The 18,927-nt window shown below is 41.2% G+C and overlaps 1 protein-coding gene across 1 annotated transcript in view; it reads right to left on the reverse strand.

Annotated features, from left to right (window-relative positions):
• Positions 1-17,914, reverse strand: part of PDE1C (phosphodiesterase 1C) — a 296,093-nt gene extending 278,179 nt beyond the window's left edge. The window contains exon 1 of the mRNA XM_064506536.1: positions 17,701-17,914. Within this exon, the coding sequence (XP_064362606.1) occupies positions 17,701-17,785 (85 nt within the window). The 5' untranslated portion in view covers positions 17,786-17,914. The remainder of the gene's footprint in view (positions 1-17,700) is intronic.
• Between the last annotated feature and the right edge of the window lie 1,013 nt (positions 17,915-18,927).

Raw genomic sequence — 18,927 nt, forward strand, 5'->3', positions numbered from 1 at the left:
GTTGCTGGGCAGCATAGCTGAGAGCTGACTGTAGATCAAACCAGCATTTCCAGGAGTAGGTTCTTCCTTACATTTTCCCTCAGGGAGCCTAATCCAAAAGCCCAATCCAAAAGCAGACACAGTGCCACTGATTTCAGCTAAGTTTGTATCAGATTGAGTAAGAGAATGACTGCAACAGGAAATCAGTATTGAACATTTTTCTTTCTAAAGAGATGAACTCACTACCTTCTGTGCTATGCATCTTTGCCTTTACAGCAGCCTGGTTCAATATTCAAGTTGTATGCCCCCCTGGGAACATCAGTCTGTCCTTTCAGGTTTCCATCAGAGAGCTTCCTACATGTGGACAGGTCATATCCAACAAAGAACAGAAACATGCTGTGGTTACCAGCTCCTAGGAGGGTTCATTTTAAGGGAACTCTAGAGTATGCAGCCTTTGGAAGCTTCATTCGCAAAACATGTGGTTTTAAAAAGCAACAGTCCCATTGTTTTCAATAGGGACCAATTATATACCATTTCCTTTGCCCTTCTATTTCAGTATGTGATTCCTTGGGGGAAGCACGTTTAGCCCTCAGGTTTTAAAGGGAATTTCTGAGGAAGTTCCTTTGAGATGTTTATTCTACTTCCCTCCTCAGTAAGGCTTAGGTGTTTGGGGAAAAAAGTTGACTCCGAATATTAGTTTTTCCTTTGCCACCTCTTCCTTTCAACATTCTTTTATTTCAACTTTCTTTTATTTCTACTGTGGAAACTTTACTGTTTTATTCCCAGCATTTGAAACGTAAAGTTCTTCCCTCCATGGCTTTACTAGAGAACGGGGAAATCCAGCAGATTTGTTTTCCCTACAAGTAGTAGGAAGGCTGTGACAAAGGAAAGGTGACAATAGGATGCATGGCACCAGCACGAGTGGAGCAGTCCACTGGTGAAGTTCAGCCCTCTGTTCCTGAAGGATTGCACAGCGGAGGGACAAAGGAGGTTCGTCTGGTAATTAAAACTGATTTGCTGAACACTTACAGGGAGACATTATGCTGAAGTCTTTCCAAAGAAGAGGATGTAACACTACTTCTCTAATATACAGATTGGGCAAGCAGGGATGAATCTTTCATCGCCTGCTGTCCCTGCAAACCTGCCAACATTGGTAGATTAAAAAGAAATAAAGTCCAGGGCATTTCTAGTCAGGATATGGCACCAACGCGCTTGTCCTGTGTGTCTTGTCAACCTGCATTGCTGTGTGGCAAATATGCGATGGCCCTTTGCCCAGGATTCCTGTATGTCCAGTAACCTGACAGACTACTACACAAAGCAAATATACGGTGGAGTACTGTTTAAAAAAGTTAGTGGGTTGGTCTTCCTCTGTCTATCTTCTATTAGCATGAAGCTGAAGTGATATTTTGGGAAATTAAAGAAATTTCCAAGGCCTCATTTTAAATATGCTCATGAGTGTATTCATGTGAGTTTATGCACAAATTTTTCCCAGGATGCCCAAGATGTTTTCAGAAGTCCCTGTAGGAGAAGCCTTAGACTACAGAAGCAACATTTGCTTTCTCCTCTAAATACAACATAAAAACATATTTGTTTGTGCAAATCCCAACTTTGGTTCAGTCATAGTGGAGCCCTTTGCTATTCTTTTCAAAGGGAGAATGTAATCTTTTCATGATAGGCAAAAATAAAAGGAGAATGTGAAAGAAAGCATTATTTTAAAAAGTATGATTTTTTTTGTCTCATTTTAATCTGGGAGAACTTTTTGTTCACATATAGAATCACTGAACAAGTTAGGTTGAAAGTAATGAAGTCCAAAAGTAATGAGGTTCAATCCTTCCCCAAAGTAAGGCTAACTTAGAGCAGGTTGCTTGTGAGTTACAGGATGAAAATAACTATTTTTTCCCCTTCAATTACAATCCTAGGCAGAATGTTTTGAAATATTGCAAAAGCAGTTCACCAGTGGGAATGCTGTGAGTTTCTGTCTTCCTTCATTTGTGGTCATTTAGCAAGCGTTGCTGAGGTGCCACAAGCTTCCCCGTATCTTTGGCACCAATGCGTATGCTCTTTATTTATCTTTTCTTAAAGCAGTGTGGGATCAGATATAAAGGACTTTTATATCTATTTCAGGACTCCATCCTGAGCCATCCTAAGGAACACCTGCCCCGTACTGATAAAGCGCCCTGCACTGCATAACCTTAAACCCAGGATGTGGAAAGACACTGTGCTTGTGTGTCTGTGGCTGAGAGAGCAGGCCAAGGGCAGGGCAGGATTTGTTTCCTGTAACTCATGAAATCGAGTCTGATCTTTAATTAGCAAAACCTAACACGGCTCTGGCCCACCTGCCAGGTGGTACAGACAGGAAGGGCTCCTCACAAATAGAGAACGGCATGTACAAAAAGCTAAGAAAGATAATCCTGGCAAATAAACTTCTCATTAATAGGCGACGCAGCAAGCCAACCATACAGTAATGTTACACCACTTCATGAGCCATCGGTGCAGATGTCAGGAGCACCGTCACGTGTCACTTCTTTTTAAGCTTGTCTGCTTTCTACCAGTTTGCAGCAGGGGTGGACTGGTGACAGGAGACGTGATCCGATTTGATGCAATTGTTTCAAGAAATCAACATTCAGGTCAATAACCAAATCTCTGGTGCATATAGAAAGCAAGCGCTCCTTCCCAGCTCCCTGTGGCTGGCAACGTGCCGGTGATTACCTGCAGACAGCTCTTCTCAGATTCGCTTTTGCAGCAACTGGGGTCTAGACATGATGCTAAAGGATTCACTTGCAAAAAAAGATGCTGAACATTTTAAAATAAAACAGTATTTTTCCCCTTCTACTTTTTTAATCTCTCTATTTTTTTAGACTCCGCTTTGGTGTGAGTACAGCCAAACTATTAAGCATTTCTGACATGTGAAAGATGCCATCGGGAATATTTGCCAGTATTACCATTATTACTTCCCATAAACTACCATCACCTATAAAGGAAGCAACAAGGATAATGCACACACTTCTCCCAAAGCTGTCTTCCCAATTTAAAGAGGACAGCTTTGTGTTAATAATATATACATTTGAAATTATATCTTTAAAAGGTTCAAATTTCACATCCAATCGCTGTCAACTTGTGATAAAAGAGGAAAGATCCAAGGTGTGTGTTAGAGCATTTATCACACTGTGCTTGAATATACAGCCTTGGTGAAATCCCTGAGGAAAACACTGTCACTGGCTAATCTATAACATCAATCTTACTTTCAAAAATTACATATGGTTGTTTAAATGGAGACATTTCTCAAGGAAAAATACTTCTGTTCATTTGTTCTTCTGAAAGACTCTAAATGAAACTCCTATGAAAACTGCAAGTGACTAATTTTTTCATTAGTAATACACTGAGTAACTTCATTGCAGGTGCCACACAGACAGATTGAAGTAAGTAATAATACATGCTATGTCTCCCACATCTCCTGACAGACACCTTGGGGTTTTTTTAAGGCGCATTCCTGACTCCATATGAAAAAAATCCATTAGCTCTGTCCAAATACACTGCTAGTTCAGCAATTCTGAGAGTCGGCAGACCACAGTGTTCAAGTCTGTGCAGCACAGCAAATGCTCAGTGTCACTACCTTTCCAAGGCAGCAACAGCAACATTGATTTTATGACAGAAAAAGGGACAGAGTTTAAGAATTTACTCTTGGAAGACAGTAGACGGTCCTTTGCTCAGAAGGATATCAGCTATATGGTCTCTTTGTGAAACAGGAGCTATCTGATAGCCATAAAACACAGCAGAAGGTATACCTACCTTCAAGGTGATATATGATCATGGTATAAGGTCTTCTGCCTCAATACACATAATGCTGTGAATGGGACCTAGAGGAGGTCAAGTTTATCCCCCATAAAAGGTCTTACAACAGTAATTCTCTGCAGGAGTAATGAATTTGACCGTACTACAGCCTCTCAAATTTCTTCACTTCCAGCACATGGGCAAAGGATGGAAGCCACACAAGACGATACAGTGCCAGGCTGCTGCTGAGGAGCAGACAGCTCTTCTGAAGACCTGCCTCCACTAGGAGGTCCCTCGACAGCCCAGCTGGACCATGGTTCCCGCTTGAACCACTCACACCAGCCAGAGCTGGGCAGCTGCTCACAGATGGGGCCCTGAAGGTCTGTGGGCCACACATTGGGTGATGGAGCAGGTGAGAAACCCCAGCAGAGCCTTCCAGCTAGGTGGGACCCAGGCCTACTTGTGTTGACACACAATGAGAGAGCTAGCTTTGCCTGTCTTATGTTTCACTCATGATGCTTGCCAAACTGTCAGACCTGTAGTTAAGACCAGTGCTAATACTATCAGCTTCACAGCTTTACCCAGGGTTGTCTCATCTAGTGTTAAAGCTGCCACCAAAGCTTTCCCTGAGCCATCTCGGCTAGCTTGATAGGTGACCAGCCAGGAATTGCAATGCACTTCTGAACTGCTTCAGTGTTATCAGCACTATTGACAGAGCAGATCTAGAAAGTGGCAGAGACCTACAGCAGCGACACTCAGGAATACTCTTGCAAGAGGAAAGGCTGCTGTTTGGCACAAGACAATTAAAATACTCAGTCTACAAGCACAAGGGCAAGCTATAAAAAATTGTATCTTCAGGCCCTAAGTTCAGACAACATAGACAGTCAGAACTCATATAAGGCACCACACTGACCTGGTAAATTTTACTGAACAGTTCTGCAATGACCACTGTCTTGATGCTTGACAAGTATGTTAATACCTGATTGGAAAATATCTGCCTATATTTCAGAAAGATACCAGGAACAGAGTACTCACAAACCCCACAGAAATACTACTTCATGAAAGCTACATACAAATCATTGAATGTATCACTTAAGAGCTGTAAAATTGAGCTCCTAAAGCAAAGTATCTATCTTCTATATTTTAAATGTTATCAGTATGAACTAGTCCAATTTGGCAGCTCTTACAGTAGTAAGTCTTATTTATGGTAATGGGACTGATCACTAGAACTGCATGACTGAGCTCAAAATCTCTCTCATTTAGTTACTGCCTTCATTGATTTTCTTTGGTTTTGCCATGCATTTTTACAGAATCTTCTTAGATGCTGTCCTTTTTAAAATATTTAATAGAAGTTAAAGAAAAGATGATAGAGTTTTCTCTTTCAGGACTTTTTTTTTTTTTTTAATAATGTCTTTCACTGGGGAACTCCAACTGCATGTTTTGTAAGTAGTCTATAAAATCCATGTCTCATCCTGGTCCCTTTATTCTTGCTTTTATGGATATCTGCTGCCTTCTGCAACTACAGTCCTGATTTATTTTCCACTTACTCCTATGTTCATCCACGTCCCAGAATTTTTGTCATCAAGGATATAAGACCTTAAAATGGCATGGACTGCATCAGCAAAACATTGGAGGAGACAGAATATTACCAAAAATTGTTGCCCACTTTAGGTCACTGAATTCCAACTGGGAGCAAAAAGGTATCAGATTAGACACTTCACATGTGAATATTGTGGCACATGGCCCTCTAACCATAAAAAGCTCTAAAGCAAATGCTCCTTTCATTTAAAAAGCTGTACTGCTATGTGAATTATGAGCCTCATTTTCAAACATTAAATTACTCAGAGCCAATTTTTATCTCCTTTCTTATACAAAATCATAACTTACATTCCTAGGGATTTGGACAGAATAAAAAATATAGACCAAACCCTTAACCCTGTCTTCTTCAACGATTCCTGTTCTTCACTGCTCTTTTTCTCTAACAAGTTTTGGAACTGTTGCTGTTTTGCTCTTCAGCAGCCATCCTAAAAGATGTCTTTGTTTTGCAACTCTACTCCTTGTTGTAGTTTATAGTGGTTTTCACAGTATAAATTGAAACTTTTATGGACTTTTATAAGACTTATATTGACTGATAGACAATGAAGGATGAAAGAAAATTCCAAAATATTTCAAAAACTGTTTCTTTTCACTAGTCAGATATTATTTGATGGCAGCAATATACAGAATTTTACAAGACTCAGTTTGTTGTTTCCTTTTGAATGCCCAAAGATAACAAATATGATTTCACATAGCAGTCATAAATGTATTAGCCATTTGACTTTACCAATCAGCTTATTGCAAACAGAAACAAATAAATATTTTCTGGTGAGGATGACAAATATGACATGTGCCATCTGCAGAGACAGTTTATAGGATGTGATGATAAATCCACTAAATACACCAAGTTGCTCTTCAAATTGGAAAGGAAGATTTTGAATCAAATTAAAAACTAATCATTTAAAAAAGACTAATTTTTATGAGTCCAAAGTTTGTCTCATGATTCATTATGGAGCATTAAGCTTTGCTAGAAGCCCATTTCATGAATACAAAAGTACTGGGAATTTGTGAAAAGAAGGGAGAGAATATCCTTATGCATTTTCAGACTTCCATCATTTGAATTTAGGGGTTCAAGTTCCATAGAGTACTGTATCATTTTCTTTAGAATGGGAAAACAGTCTTAGCAGAGCCGTAGAGAGATATTTTGCCACTCAACAAACATCACCTGTTTCCCTGTCTGCTCCAGGTTCCTTCACGATACTCTCAGTGCCCCAAACCTCCACCTCCTGCCCTTGCTTGGCAGCACTACTACCAAGCCAGGGCTCAGGCATATTAGCACCACAGGGTGAGGAGGACTACGGCAGCAGGGGGAAGATATGCAGCTCTGAGTCTAAAATCTTTTTCCCAGAGTTACAGGCATTTCAAACACTGAAGCATCCTGCCAATTCAAAACCACCTTTGTCACAGCAATCACGCATGGCAGGCAAAATTTCCAGAAGTGCCAAGGGCCAAAATTGCCTTTGCCCCTTGGCTTATGGGCCTAAAGATACATGTCGACTCTGAGTAGGATTTTCAACGGCATCTCAGCAGATCGAGTGCTTAATAAACATTGAAATAATCAAAGCTAAAAACTTCCCAGAAGGACACCAAACTTGCCTGCTACAAACAAAAGAGAGATTAAATGCAAGCGACTGAACACAACATGTAAACACACAAAATCAACAGGGAACACATCCCAGAGGTTTCATTTAAGGATCAGTGCAGAGTTGGAGAAAAATAATTATGCATGTAAGTGTTACTGTAAATGACAGCTAATAAAACAGAGGGCTCAAATTAGTGTTGCTGCTTCAGAGGGCAAGTAGGCAAACACAATAAGAGAATAAATGACAAGGCAAGCCATGGCGCAGGATTTCACTTCAAAAACCGCACTTCAGTTAAATGGCACAATGAATTCTAATTAATAGGAAGCATTAGACTGGAACATAAGGCAGCAAACATCACTACAGAATAAACATATTCTCACACGAAGGAACATTTACTCTGATCATTTTGTCAAGCTGACAGAAGCATCTTCCAGGAGCAAGTGGATCTGAGTTATCGGCAATGCTGTAATTGGCATTCTTTGTGCTCTCACTTTCCCTGACTCAAGAACAACTAAACTTTAAGCGTTGGCCCCAGAGAGAGGAATAATATCATGAAGGCACCTAGCAACCATAATAACAATAACCTGTTGGTAGTTTGGGAATGGAGAAAAGCTGGGGCGTGTTAGCAGACTGGGCTGAAAGTTGAGGCATTTGCTTAGTTACAGGATCTAACACTGGCTCACGTGGATCCACATGCATGTTGCTGCTTCAGCCTGTCCAAGTGAAACTCGTGTACACCACTTAATAGCAGCCAGCATCCAATGATTTCCCAAGGCTGGTGTGATGACTCCCACACAGCAGCATTTTACATAAGAGACAGCTTGTAAGGGTTCCTCCGGCTCCGCGTCTTTGTCCTGGGCTTCTCCTAGGCCTTGCTCCTGTGGCAGGGCCAGCCAGGAGAAAATGAGTCTACTTTGCAGGCTGATGTATTAAAGAAACCAGAAATCAGAGCCTGTTCACTCTGGCAAAGTGGGCTATAAACTGCGGTCACACCGGAGACTTAATCTGCCTTTGCACTGTGAGGCACGAAGTTTCCATGTAATCATTTCTATGTTTAACAGAGAGAAAAGGTGAAACAAGTAGTACCTTAATGTCCACCTATCCCATAAACAAGAACTCACAGCATGGTGTGGGGAGGATGGGAGGGAAATCAATCAATCATTTTTGCAGAAGAAACATGCACCCAAATGTCATTAAATACTTTCAGCTCAAATCTACCCTGAATTACACTTGTGAAAAATGAGAATTTATTCCTTTGAACAGAGGTAAATTTAAGCCAGACCAGAAGAGACACTCCTTATCAGTTGATCTGTATGTGGCACTATTTATGAAAAGCAGGCAATCAACTAAAAGCAGTAGTCATTAGATCTGAGGTATTTCCTGCTGGAATTTTAAGTGTGCAGCTTACCAGAAAGAAATTAACTCTTTAGCTATGAAGGGACTTTCCAAAGCAGTGTAGGATGTCCTGTTCTGGATTTTCTAAAGATATCCATTGATTTTAGTGACAGCAGATTTAGCCGAGTAATCCCACTGCTTTCGTTATTTGAGCATCCATGAAATGAGTTTCTGTAAATTAGGGTTGAAAAGTTCTTAGGAGCAGCAGTAGAATCTACCAGACTCTTTTCTTTTGTACATTCTAGTACAACACATATTGGAAGGAGACACCATTGCGCTCCATAACAGTAATATATACATTACACACTTTTCTACTATATACCATGCATACATGGACTATAATATGTAGTTCCCCCGTCTATGATTCAGATTGAAATCAGTTTTGATTATCGAGTTCTATTTTAATATTCCCAATTTTGTCAAGGAAAAAGCACAGCTTTGCCAGAAATTTCTTAGATTTGCTCATACGGCAGTTTTAAGAAAAATAATATACACTGCAGACCAAATTACGTTCTGAGTTATCAGGGTTGCACAAGAGTCAGAGCATCATTTGGCCTGCAAGATCTGTAATTCTGAATTATGATAATGTTCAAGGCGGAAAGGACATAGCTTGTCTTTAGATCAAGGGCTGGCAGCCAGGAGAAAAGACTATCTATTTCCTGTAAACTAATAAAATGTGGTACAGTGCCACCAAATAAGGGGGAACAGAGAAGTATGAATCCCTAAAGATACCTTTTTCAGAGTAGACTCCATGGGAGATAGTGCTTATTAACACTATACGTGTGTGGTAATAATCACAGCTTTGGGCGTGGAGAAGAAAATCAATATAAACTGAGCGAATTTATTATTATTCTGCTTTTCACATTATCTACAGCAATACATAAAACACCCTGTCCTACAAAATGCCACCGTTACAGAGCTGAAGAGGGGATTCCTCTGACTTCCTCAGGCCTTTTCATTTTTTCCTCCAGTCTAACTTGTTTGGGCACGCATTTCGCCAGTGGAAAAGAAAAAGAAAGCATCATACAGAGTCATACCAAGAGCAGTTCTGAGGCTGTATCATACCCCACAATCTACCCTGGTCTTCACTCATGTCACCTGTAAACTAATTTTAACGGGAGATGAAGACAACCCTCTGTGCCTTTTGCAATATGGCTGACATTAGCCCCTATACATTTCACAGGGCTGTTCTTTTTCTCCATATATTTTCATTTTTCCCCTCATTTTCCAGACTCTTATAATTGCAATTCTACTCACTTGGTTTTTGAAGAAAATACCAGTACTTCTCATTTAATCATGGAATACACCTTTATCACTACCTGACAGAGCTCCTCAGCCTGCAGCTAACTGAATAAAGCCACTCATTTTCTCATAGAAAAATCCTGCAACTTCAGCAAGGATTCATGTGCTCAGCCAGCTACAGAATCCCAGCCTGGTTCTCTGTTTAGGTTTCTGTAAGGGCACCTGTCTGGTATTTGTAGATTATTTCTCTTTATCTATAGGTATCACAAAAACAAAACTTTGAAGTTCAATATTCTGAGCTGAGGAACGTTTTGCCACCAGTAGTTTAAGAGAGAGTAGATACATTTATAATTTTTACTTCAAGTCTATTTCCAAAGTAGTCTCATAACTTGAACTACTTGAACTAGCAATAAATGAAAATTTTCCCCTGGAAATTTTCTGCATGTACTTCTTATCTGCAGGGACCGGAGCAAGAACGTTTAGCTTTTGTTTGACGTGATTCAAATGAAACCATAGTGGTATTCATGAAGCAAAAAATAAAAGGGGGGAAAAAGGGTAACATGTAACGTGGACAATACTAGTACAAGTTTGGAGGACTGTAGATCCATTTCCAGAGACAGAAAGAGAAAAAGGCATGTAAAGTGAATTCCTAAAATCAGCAATCAGCATGCCACTTGGGGCACCATAAAAAATTAAGCTACTCACATAAGTAGGGAAGAAACTAGTAGAATTAGATTTTTGGAGAACTTTTAGTCCTACTGAGCATCATTGTCAATACTAAAAGAGAAGGGATGGGCAACTTTTATCCAAGCAATGCACCTTACTCTCTTCTCAGATAAGTATAAACTAGCTATAAATCTACTGAATTTAGTAGAGGCACTTGGAGTTGAGGCTGACCAAAGAGGCACTGGCTGAGCAAGCTGTTCACCCTCTCCCCTCTCTCAACTATACAATGCTTGACCGGTCTTACTCTGCATCACTGTGAGAAGGCAAAAGGAAAAAAGAAAAGCATTAAACAGAAATAAGACATAGCATCAGGCAGCAGCAGCAAGAGACTGAGCACCATGTACTTCCACTTAATGGAGAAAGATGATGTTTGCAGTCTTCCTGAGGGAAATTTTCAGTGGGATGATTACAGCTGCTATGACAACAAGGGCGAGGATGTGATGTCATGTAACGATCCGAGTGACTGCAATCGCTTTGTCCCAGTACACGGCTCCACTTGCCAGCTGGGAATCCAGTAGAGACCTCATTAAGTGCATCTGTTCAGTAATTACTATAACTTTCCCCTCATCATGCCTCCAACTTTGAAAACAGCCATATCGCAAGGCTACTGAAGTAATAATGAGGGTTAAGTTCCCAGTCCCAAAAATTTCAAGCCTGTAGCTATTAGAAATCTAGGGTCAAGTTTCAGTGGGAGTGTTATACACAGTCTCTGTCACCAGGCAGAGAAAAGTTGAGAGGAAAAATGTATCAGCAGAATCTTTATCAAATCCTGGAAGCAGGCCACAGAAAAGCTGTGTGATTTACCCCGTGCATAGGTGAGCTGCTTCTCTAACCTACAGCAGCATACACCTAGAGTGCCAGGACAGATCCTTTGCTCATTAATATGCATCATATAAATCATTGCCATTTTCCCAGCTGCAGTGGAGTGAGGCAGATTCAATTCTGCTCAGGATTCCCCCGCTTTGCCTTCATTTACACTGATACAAATAAGAGCAGGATTCATCCAGCAGCCTTTTACTTTATTACTGATGCACAGCTACAAAACTGGGAAAAATAAGCTTGCATTTACCCTACATCAGGAAAATAGGCCACTTAGTAGAGCACAAGGGTTTCAAATAGAAAATTTGCAGCAGAAATGCAGTCCCCAAGAGGTAATTAGGTTTGCAAGCCCCTAGACTCTGGTCCTCATAGCAGCCAAGGCAAGCAAGAGGGATGCAGACCTCTGGCTCTGGGCAGGGGAGAGGGCACTGCCTGGGCATGCTGCTCCCTGGCAGAGCCTGCCGACTCAGAAGCAGCCCTGGCTGCCTGCCTAAAACTGGGCTCAAAGACATAGAAGGATTCATGCCTGTTTGTTTTGAACTTTGGATAATCTGGAAAGTCTGAAATTTGTAACTGATCTTGCCGGAGCGCTAGGCTGCTTCAATCCAGAAGGCACCAGAAGCAGGACAAGCTGGGCAAAGACCAGAAAGCTCCCTCCCCTTGCAAAAGGTGAGCAGGGGACAACCAGCAGAGTGGGCGCGAGATCTGGCGGAAAGGGAACAGGAGCCCTCTCCTCCAGCGTGCGCAAGGGCTTGCCTCCACCACCTTCTCCCTTGTAACTGGGCCAATGGGCCATGGGGGCTCAGCAGCAAGGTACAACTGTGTCGCTCCAGAGCACCTTCCCGTTAGTGAACTTTATTCCCAAAAGATGGTGAAGGGCTCGGACTCGTTGCTGACAGTAGCCCTGAAATTAGGATCAGAGGTGACAAATTGAGCACCAAGACCTGGACACATGTAATTCATCAACCTTCAGGAAAGATCATGTCAACTAATTAGGGGGATGCTTCTTGACAGCAATGCTAATGGTTTTATCCATTAACATCTCTCATTCTCATCTACAGCTGTGGAGATTATTTTTCCTGTATGTGAAACAACTGTGGAGGATAGTGATGCCCCTTCATTCAGGTCAAAACATGCTGCAAAGTTTTTACCATTCACAGCTTGTCCAAGAAATGAAATCAAAGGAAGGAAAGAAAGTGATGTTTTTGATGCAGCTCTGCCACGGGGATCTGCAAGGTGAACCTGGCCCAGTGTCAGCTGCTGCTGAGTTTGACATGAAACCCTGCACAGGAATCTCTCACTCCAAGTGACTCTGACAGGGAAGAGGGCAGCCCCAAACACTCACTTTGTTTCTGGGTGCCGGGGTACATACAGCAGAGCACAGCTGTGAACAGCAGGCAGCAGTGATAAGGTAGATCATCCAGAGAGATAAATGGGCAAAACTCCATGAAAATATTGCCAGGTATTTTGCCACATGAGAACTAACACTGTAGTCTTTTCAGAGATAGCTTACTTAGCTTACAGTAGTCCATCCTGAAATACTGAAGATACCTGTGCAATGTTGAAAGCCCGCAGATGCCACTGAAATCACCACCTCCACCTCTTTATAAAACAAGATACACAAAAGAGCTAATTCAGCAGGAATTCATGCTGCCCATTACTGTGTCAGAGCAGAGTCCGCAGCCCACGAAAGGCCAGGTTGGTACCTTACCCACATGCATGCCAACTCTCCAGCCTCCTTTGAGGTGAACTTTCAGGCAGAGCAGGGGCAAAGATCAGACTGGTTCAAAGCTAAAATACAACCTTGTAACGGGGAGAGCAGAAAAACTCATATAGTCTTGGAGTTTTATTTCACAACCTATCTGCTGACAGATTTAAGTGTTTTTTTTTTCTTTGAGGGGAGGATTGTTGGAGTAGGTTGCCTTTCTTTGTAGTGTATAACTACATCAGGCTATGTTAAACTAGTGACTAGAACTGATAAAATTTCATGTCCTATTGCATGCTTAGTGTTTGTATTATATTAATAAGCTTAGACTTCCTAGTTCCTACATTTCAGATGACAAAACACTGTCATTTACACAGAAATCACTAACGCTCCCTATCAGCTCTCACTGGGACAGTATTCTCACAGCAAAGTCTATCAGGCAAAACAAAAACAAACAAACAAAAAAAAACCCTCCAAAAATCTGACAAGCAAATATCTTTTGATTGTAATATCACAACAAATACATGATGTCGAGTTTGTGAACAAAGACAGGGAGAGGCTTTAAAAAGTCCTCTAAATTTAGTAGGTGACGTATTTTGGGTTGGCAATCCTATTGACTGAATTTGTTTGCTTGCAGAACAAAAAGAGCTCATGTAGATGCAAGAAGAGTTTCATGCCAGGTTTAGGCGGAGTCAGTTCTTTTCTAGGCACAGACTAAATGGCCTCTCGAGAGTCTTTACCATCTTGCTTTACAGGATGCATCCTGAAGCATTCCCAAATTCTGGTTTGGAGAGAATGCTTATAGAAAGGCACTGTTATGCATTCCCCTGCACCTCTGCCATGCTTCTTACTGTTCTTTTCCAGGTAGAGACACCTTCCTTCCCCCAGGAGCTGGACTGACCCCACAAACAGACATTTCTCCCAGGCCTCCTTTGAAGCGAGGCCATGAGTGACGCACATACAGAATTAGTGAGAGATTTGTCAGCACCTTGTAATTACAATGTGCTTTCAGTTAAAATGACATTTTTTATTATAAGAAACTAAGGTCAGAATTAAAGCAAATCTCCATGAAAATGTACTGTGCATGTGCCTTTGCGTAGACTGGGGGGTCTTCTGCAAAAGCCTGCCTCTCTTGTGGGTTGCAAAGGTGCAGTTGCCCTCAGAAGAATGACAAATTCCAATAAATCTGGATCAGTACACAAGAATAAAGCAGTTAAATATATTAATAGTTTCTATAATATTCTATACATTTCTCTGGCTGAAATAAATATGAAAAATGAAACTGCTCTTACCTTTCTAGGTTCTTTTACGGTCTATTGTTTAAGAATCTTTACAAAACAGAAGTCTGACCTATGTACTCCCATTTACTGGAACGTGGAGTTCCTAGTGGACAACCTTTCAGGTGACAACAACAAAAAATCCACAGTAGCTACCACTTTGAAATAAGGCCTGAAAGGGCCACTGAGCAGAACTCAGATCTTCTGTAATACTTTGAGGAAGAGCTTTGCACTCAAGATGGAGAAAGGGTCCTTCTTCAGAAACTTTCCTGCAAGATTTAGATACAGCTAGGTGTTTCAGTTCCCCATCCCCCCTTCAATAACACTTGATTTGCAGCAGAACTCCCCATCACTTCAATTTATTCTAACCTATAAAAATAAATCTATTAGTTACATTTGGACGGGACGCTTAAAACAGTGTTGCCAGGTGCTTCTGGATATGAAAAGCAGAGAGTGGGAGCTTTAATGCAGTTAGCTCTTAGTCATAGGAAAGTGATAAATGCAGAAAGAAAATATCCTCTTGTTAATGTTTGTGTTTACAATTTTTTCAGGTTTAAAGGCAGTGGATGTTTCTGTCTTGCACCTTTAGCTAGTCAATTATACTGGCAAAGTCACTAACACACTGGCATTCTGATTTAATAGTATTTCATTGACACAGAAGTGATAAGACAAGGCGCAAGACAAAAAACAGGCCTTCTTCTTGATTTCTTTTCCTCTAAACTCAGCTGGCACTCTGCTGTGTTTTATTTTTAGTAGAGGAAAATTTAGAAGAATTAAACTAGAACTCAAATACAATAACTTACAACATACAAAAGCCTCATAGAGTCTGAAATTTGCTTACAGACAGATGGCAAATAAAGATCTATAGGCCTTCATCTGAGATACCCTAGACTTTCTAGAGCAAACTAAATGGCAAGCTTCCTCTCACAAATGGTCCCACCAAGGGCCTCACTCTCTAGCTCCACTATAGCCCCTTTGCATCATGCTGCCAATGCAAAGAGGCCATGAGAGCCTCAGCATCAGAAACCACACAGGAAAACCTCAGCTGGTGTAGAGCAGCACACCTCCGTCCTCCTCATGGTCTCCCTCATAAGGTAGAGGAGGGGTTGTACAACTAACCTGTTACTCTCTGTACAGAAGAAAGCTATCGGGGACTGGCATACATTTTCCTGTTGGTATCCCGGGCCAGATTGCCTGCAAGGATCTGTGAAGTTCTTGGGAAGTGCTGAGCTCTCATGGCTCTGCTGCCCAGCTACCAGCACTGTAAGTAACCAGGGTGAAAGCGAGAGCAGTCCAGGAGCTGCTCTAAGTTGCACTGCGGTGTGAACAGAGGCTGACCACCTCCGGAGTCATGAGACGATATAAACACAGGCTCCAGCTCGATGAAGAGCAGTTGCTGCTCTTTGGTAGCATTCCCGCGTGCTGCCATTCTGCCATTCCCATGTACTTTCATGTTTGGTTTTAGGCCCAGGTCTTTTTCATGAATGCTTTCAGCAAGTCTAGCTGTAAATGATCATTTTTCAAAACACTGTGAAGACCATCCTTATCACTTGGAAGCATAGGAGGTGATCCATTCAAAATATTTTCTTTCGCACACAAATGGGAATGCATTTTTCTCAAACTGATGTTACTTTGCTCTCCTCAAGATCCCAGCCCTGACAGACTTCAATAGCAGATGCAGCAGCTCAGCATTTCCCAAGAATTTCTCAAAAATTTGCAGAACCTGAAACTAGATACATACGCAGAAGCTTCTTCTGATGGAAAAAAAGTTTAAGTCCATCCCTAATACTGTGAGATCTTTTGGATACATTCATTTTCTTCAATACAGAGATTACCAAATACATGAATCTTTCAAGTCTGTCCACCACACTGTGCTGGTAATACTAGATAGCATGTTTACAAAGTTTTCACGGTTATGTGAGTCAATCTAATGCACATTTGCCCAGATAAAAAAATAAATGTTATATAATGCACAAGTCACAGAATCAATACCTTGGTATGTGTACACCAAACAGAAGAAAATAGCACATAAACTATCAGGCAACATCTGTCCTAAAAAGTGAAAGCAGCTGGATTTCTAAACCCAAGTCATTTGATGCGAAATCTGGTCCAGTTGTTTTGTGAGCAAAAGTAGTAATAAAGATAGCAAAGCCATAAACACAATCCTGTTGGTTCTAAGCAGGTACAAACAAGATAATTAGGCACAGCCAGAAATGTTCAGTGTCTTCAGGTAATGCTCTTTCCTTCCTAGGCTCAAAAGAAATGTTTACTCCCAAGACAGCAAAACTGATGAAATAATGTTATTAATAATGATTTGGGGATGGGGTGGGGAGAGGAGGTTAAAGTAGGGAGTTCAAAAGTGAGTTTGTTGTAACTTCTACTATGGAGGGACATTCCCATTTAAGAAAAAAAAAAAGAAAGAAAGAAATTAAGGTAGCATTTGCCTGTTAGTTTCACCTTTAAAATGCTGCATACACATTAACAGATGGCTCCTTGAAAATATTTTAGTGAAACATATTTCCACCTCCAATTTTTTCAGCAAGTTTAGTGATTGCAAAACAGATTTTCCGGGAAGCAGAGGAATAGATAAAACAGGTACCTCCTCCCACAACAATAAAAAGCTTGCATCCAACATTATTAGATGAAACCGTGATCCAGTTACACTAGTAGAAATCAAGAAAAACTTCCCTGATTTCACAACTGCAAGGAAATAGAATCTCTAATCTAAAAGGTATTCAAGGGGAATTTGTGGTGACTGTTTCCTCCGCATAAGTTATCCACATTTTTTAACTTGGATTTTAACTAAAAATCAAAACAGCATGAAAGCTTGTTTTATTTGTAAGATCTGTAGGATTTACATTATGTAGCGCAGAGAAATACATAGTTTTAACAGAGCAGCCTACTTAGGCAGTCCTCAGATCTTAACTTTTGCCCTGCAAACATCTTTGAAAAATATGCAGACACCTGTCGCTTTGAGAAGCATCACTTTTTCCCCCCTAAGATGATGAATACAAAGAATAAACTGTGTTTATTGGACCCAGCTACAACAGAGATAGTCCTAAAATTCCAAAGCTCTGCTCGTATCCTTCCCTGCCGCAGCAATTTTGCTTTCTGTATATGACAGAAGCAACAAGAGAGATTGCCTACATTTTTAGCCAAACAAAGAAATTACAGAATTTGGAAAACCTTGCTAAGTGAACAAAGAAATATAGAAAACAAAACCCAGGCTCCCAAGGGTTATGTTATTGGACTCATCGGAAGGAAACACAGCTAGCAAGCTGAAAATATGCACAGGCTTTCCTGAGATAAGGCTCTAAAACAAAACTTCTGCAAACATCTCGGTGAGCCTATGCCAAAACCCAGAGAAAGGATTTAGCATGGCTGCATATCAAAGACAAGTTTCTTCAGTGTAAGAAAATAAAGAACAAAAAACCAAACCCAAATGATCTATGCAGTTTAAATCATCTATATATTTTAAAGGTATATATGGACAAAAGGCAGTTATAAACAGTTGTCTTTACCTGTACTTACTGAGCTGCAGAGAAAGAGGGGAAAAAAGGACAAGAGAGAAAATGAAGGAAAACAAGAGGAATGAAAGCAGGCTCACCAATTGTAAAGCTATAGCCATCAATGCTGAAAGTAGCACTCCGGCATTTTTTAAATCCTTCCTTTCTGCTGCTTGGCTCTGTCATGATCCTGCCAGTTTGTCCTTTCAGCTGCAGCGTTTCTCTCCCGCCGCGGAGGCAGAGCGCTCGAGCTAAGCTCTTAGTCGCCCTTGCCGATGTGCTTGTGACAGCACGCACAGCCAACTTCACACATCTCCCCGCGCGGGGAGCCGACCCCGCGAGGCACGCACCCAGCAGCTCTCTCCTCCCCCCAACGCTCTCACTGGCACGCTCCCGGCACCGGCATGCCTCCTCCGACTTCAGCAGCTGGTTAGAGCGCCTGGTATCTAAACCAGCAGTCAATTAGCCTAAGACTAACCGAGTCAATAAGCTGGTTGTATCTGGCAAATCTCTGTGTAGGAGTTCAGGATACAATTAAAAAAGAAGATGAAGGGCTAGATTTTGCTCTGATCTACCCATTGACACTCCTTGTATTCCCTGCTATGCTTCAGTCCCCGCTTCTGTAGCTCCCCTGGCTCATGGGGACTTCTGGCTTGCAGCAAATTGTGCTCACATTTCAGCCCTTGGAATATGAGCTGCGTGATTTAATCATTCCAGATACAATGAATCAACCCAAGATTACAGTACACCATCAATCATCTACTTCTTGCACTAACTGCGAGGCTCTGAAAACACCGTTGGCACTAGAATGCAAAAGATTACCACTAAGTTAGAACATAAGTGACTGCGGGAAAGTAACAAAAGTGATTCAACAGTAGTGATGATAAACTACGGGAGATAGATGCATGTGGATGCACAATGAAAAGTCTTCCAAGCTCTTCCTCTTCCTGGTGGTTCACCACAGGGTTTATAAATTCCTTTTGCAATTTTTCCCCAAGGATCTTTAAAAATGCGATTCAGAGTGCTGCACCGCTCTGCTGAGAAAGGAAGGCAATTAGCCCCATTCTATGAGCAGACAAAATTAAGAAACTTAAGGCTGACAAAGTTTCCCCAGAAGGTTAGTAGCAAACCAAGGTTTTATAAAGAGGTATCCAAGAAAGCACTGTCAATGTTTTAATGATTCCAGTTCACATAAACCCGAGCAAATTCTATTCCTTTTTTCTATGATGTGTGTTAATATAGAAGCATGCTACCAAAGTACTCCATTTTCTCAAGTTCCAAAACACAAAAGTAAATTGCAGTTAAATTTGCCAGGCTTTGCATTGTTC

The sequence above is a fragment of the Dromaius novaehollandiae genome, chromosome 2 (assembly GCF_036370855.1).
Source record: "Dromaius novaehollandiae isolate bDroNov1 chromosome 2, bDroNov1.hap1, whole genome shotgun sequence".
NCBI lineage: Eukaryota > Metazoa > Chordata > Aves > Casuariiformes > Dromaiidae > Dromaius > Dromaius novaehollandiae.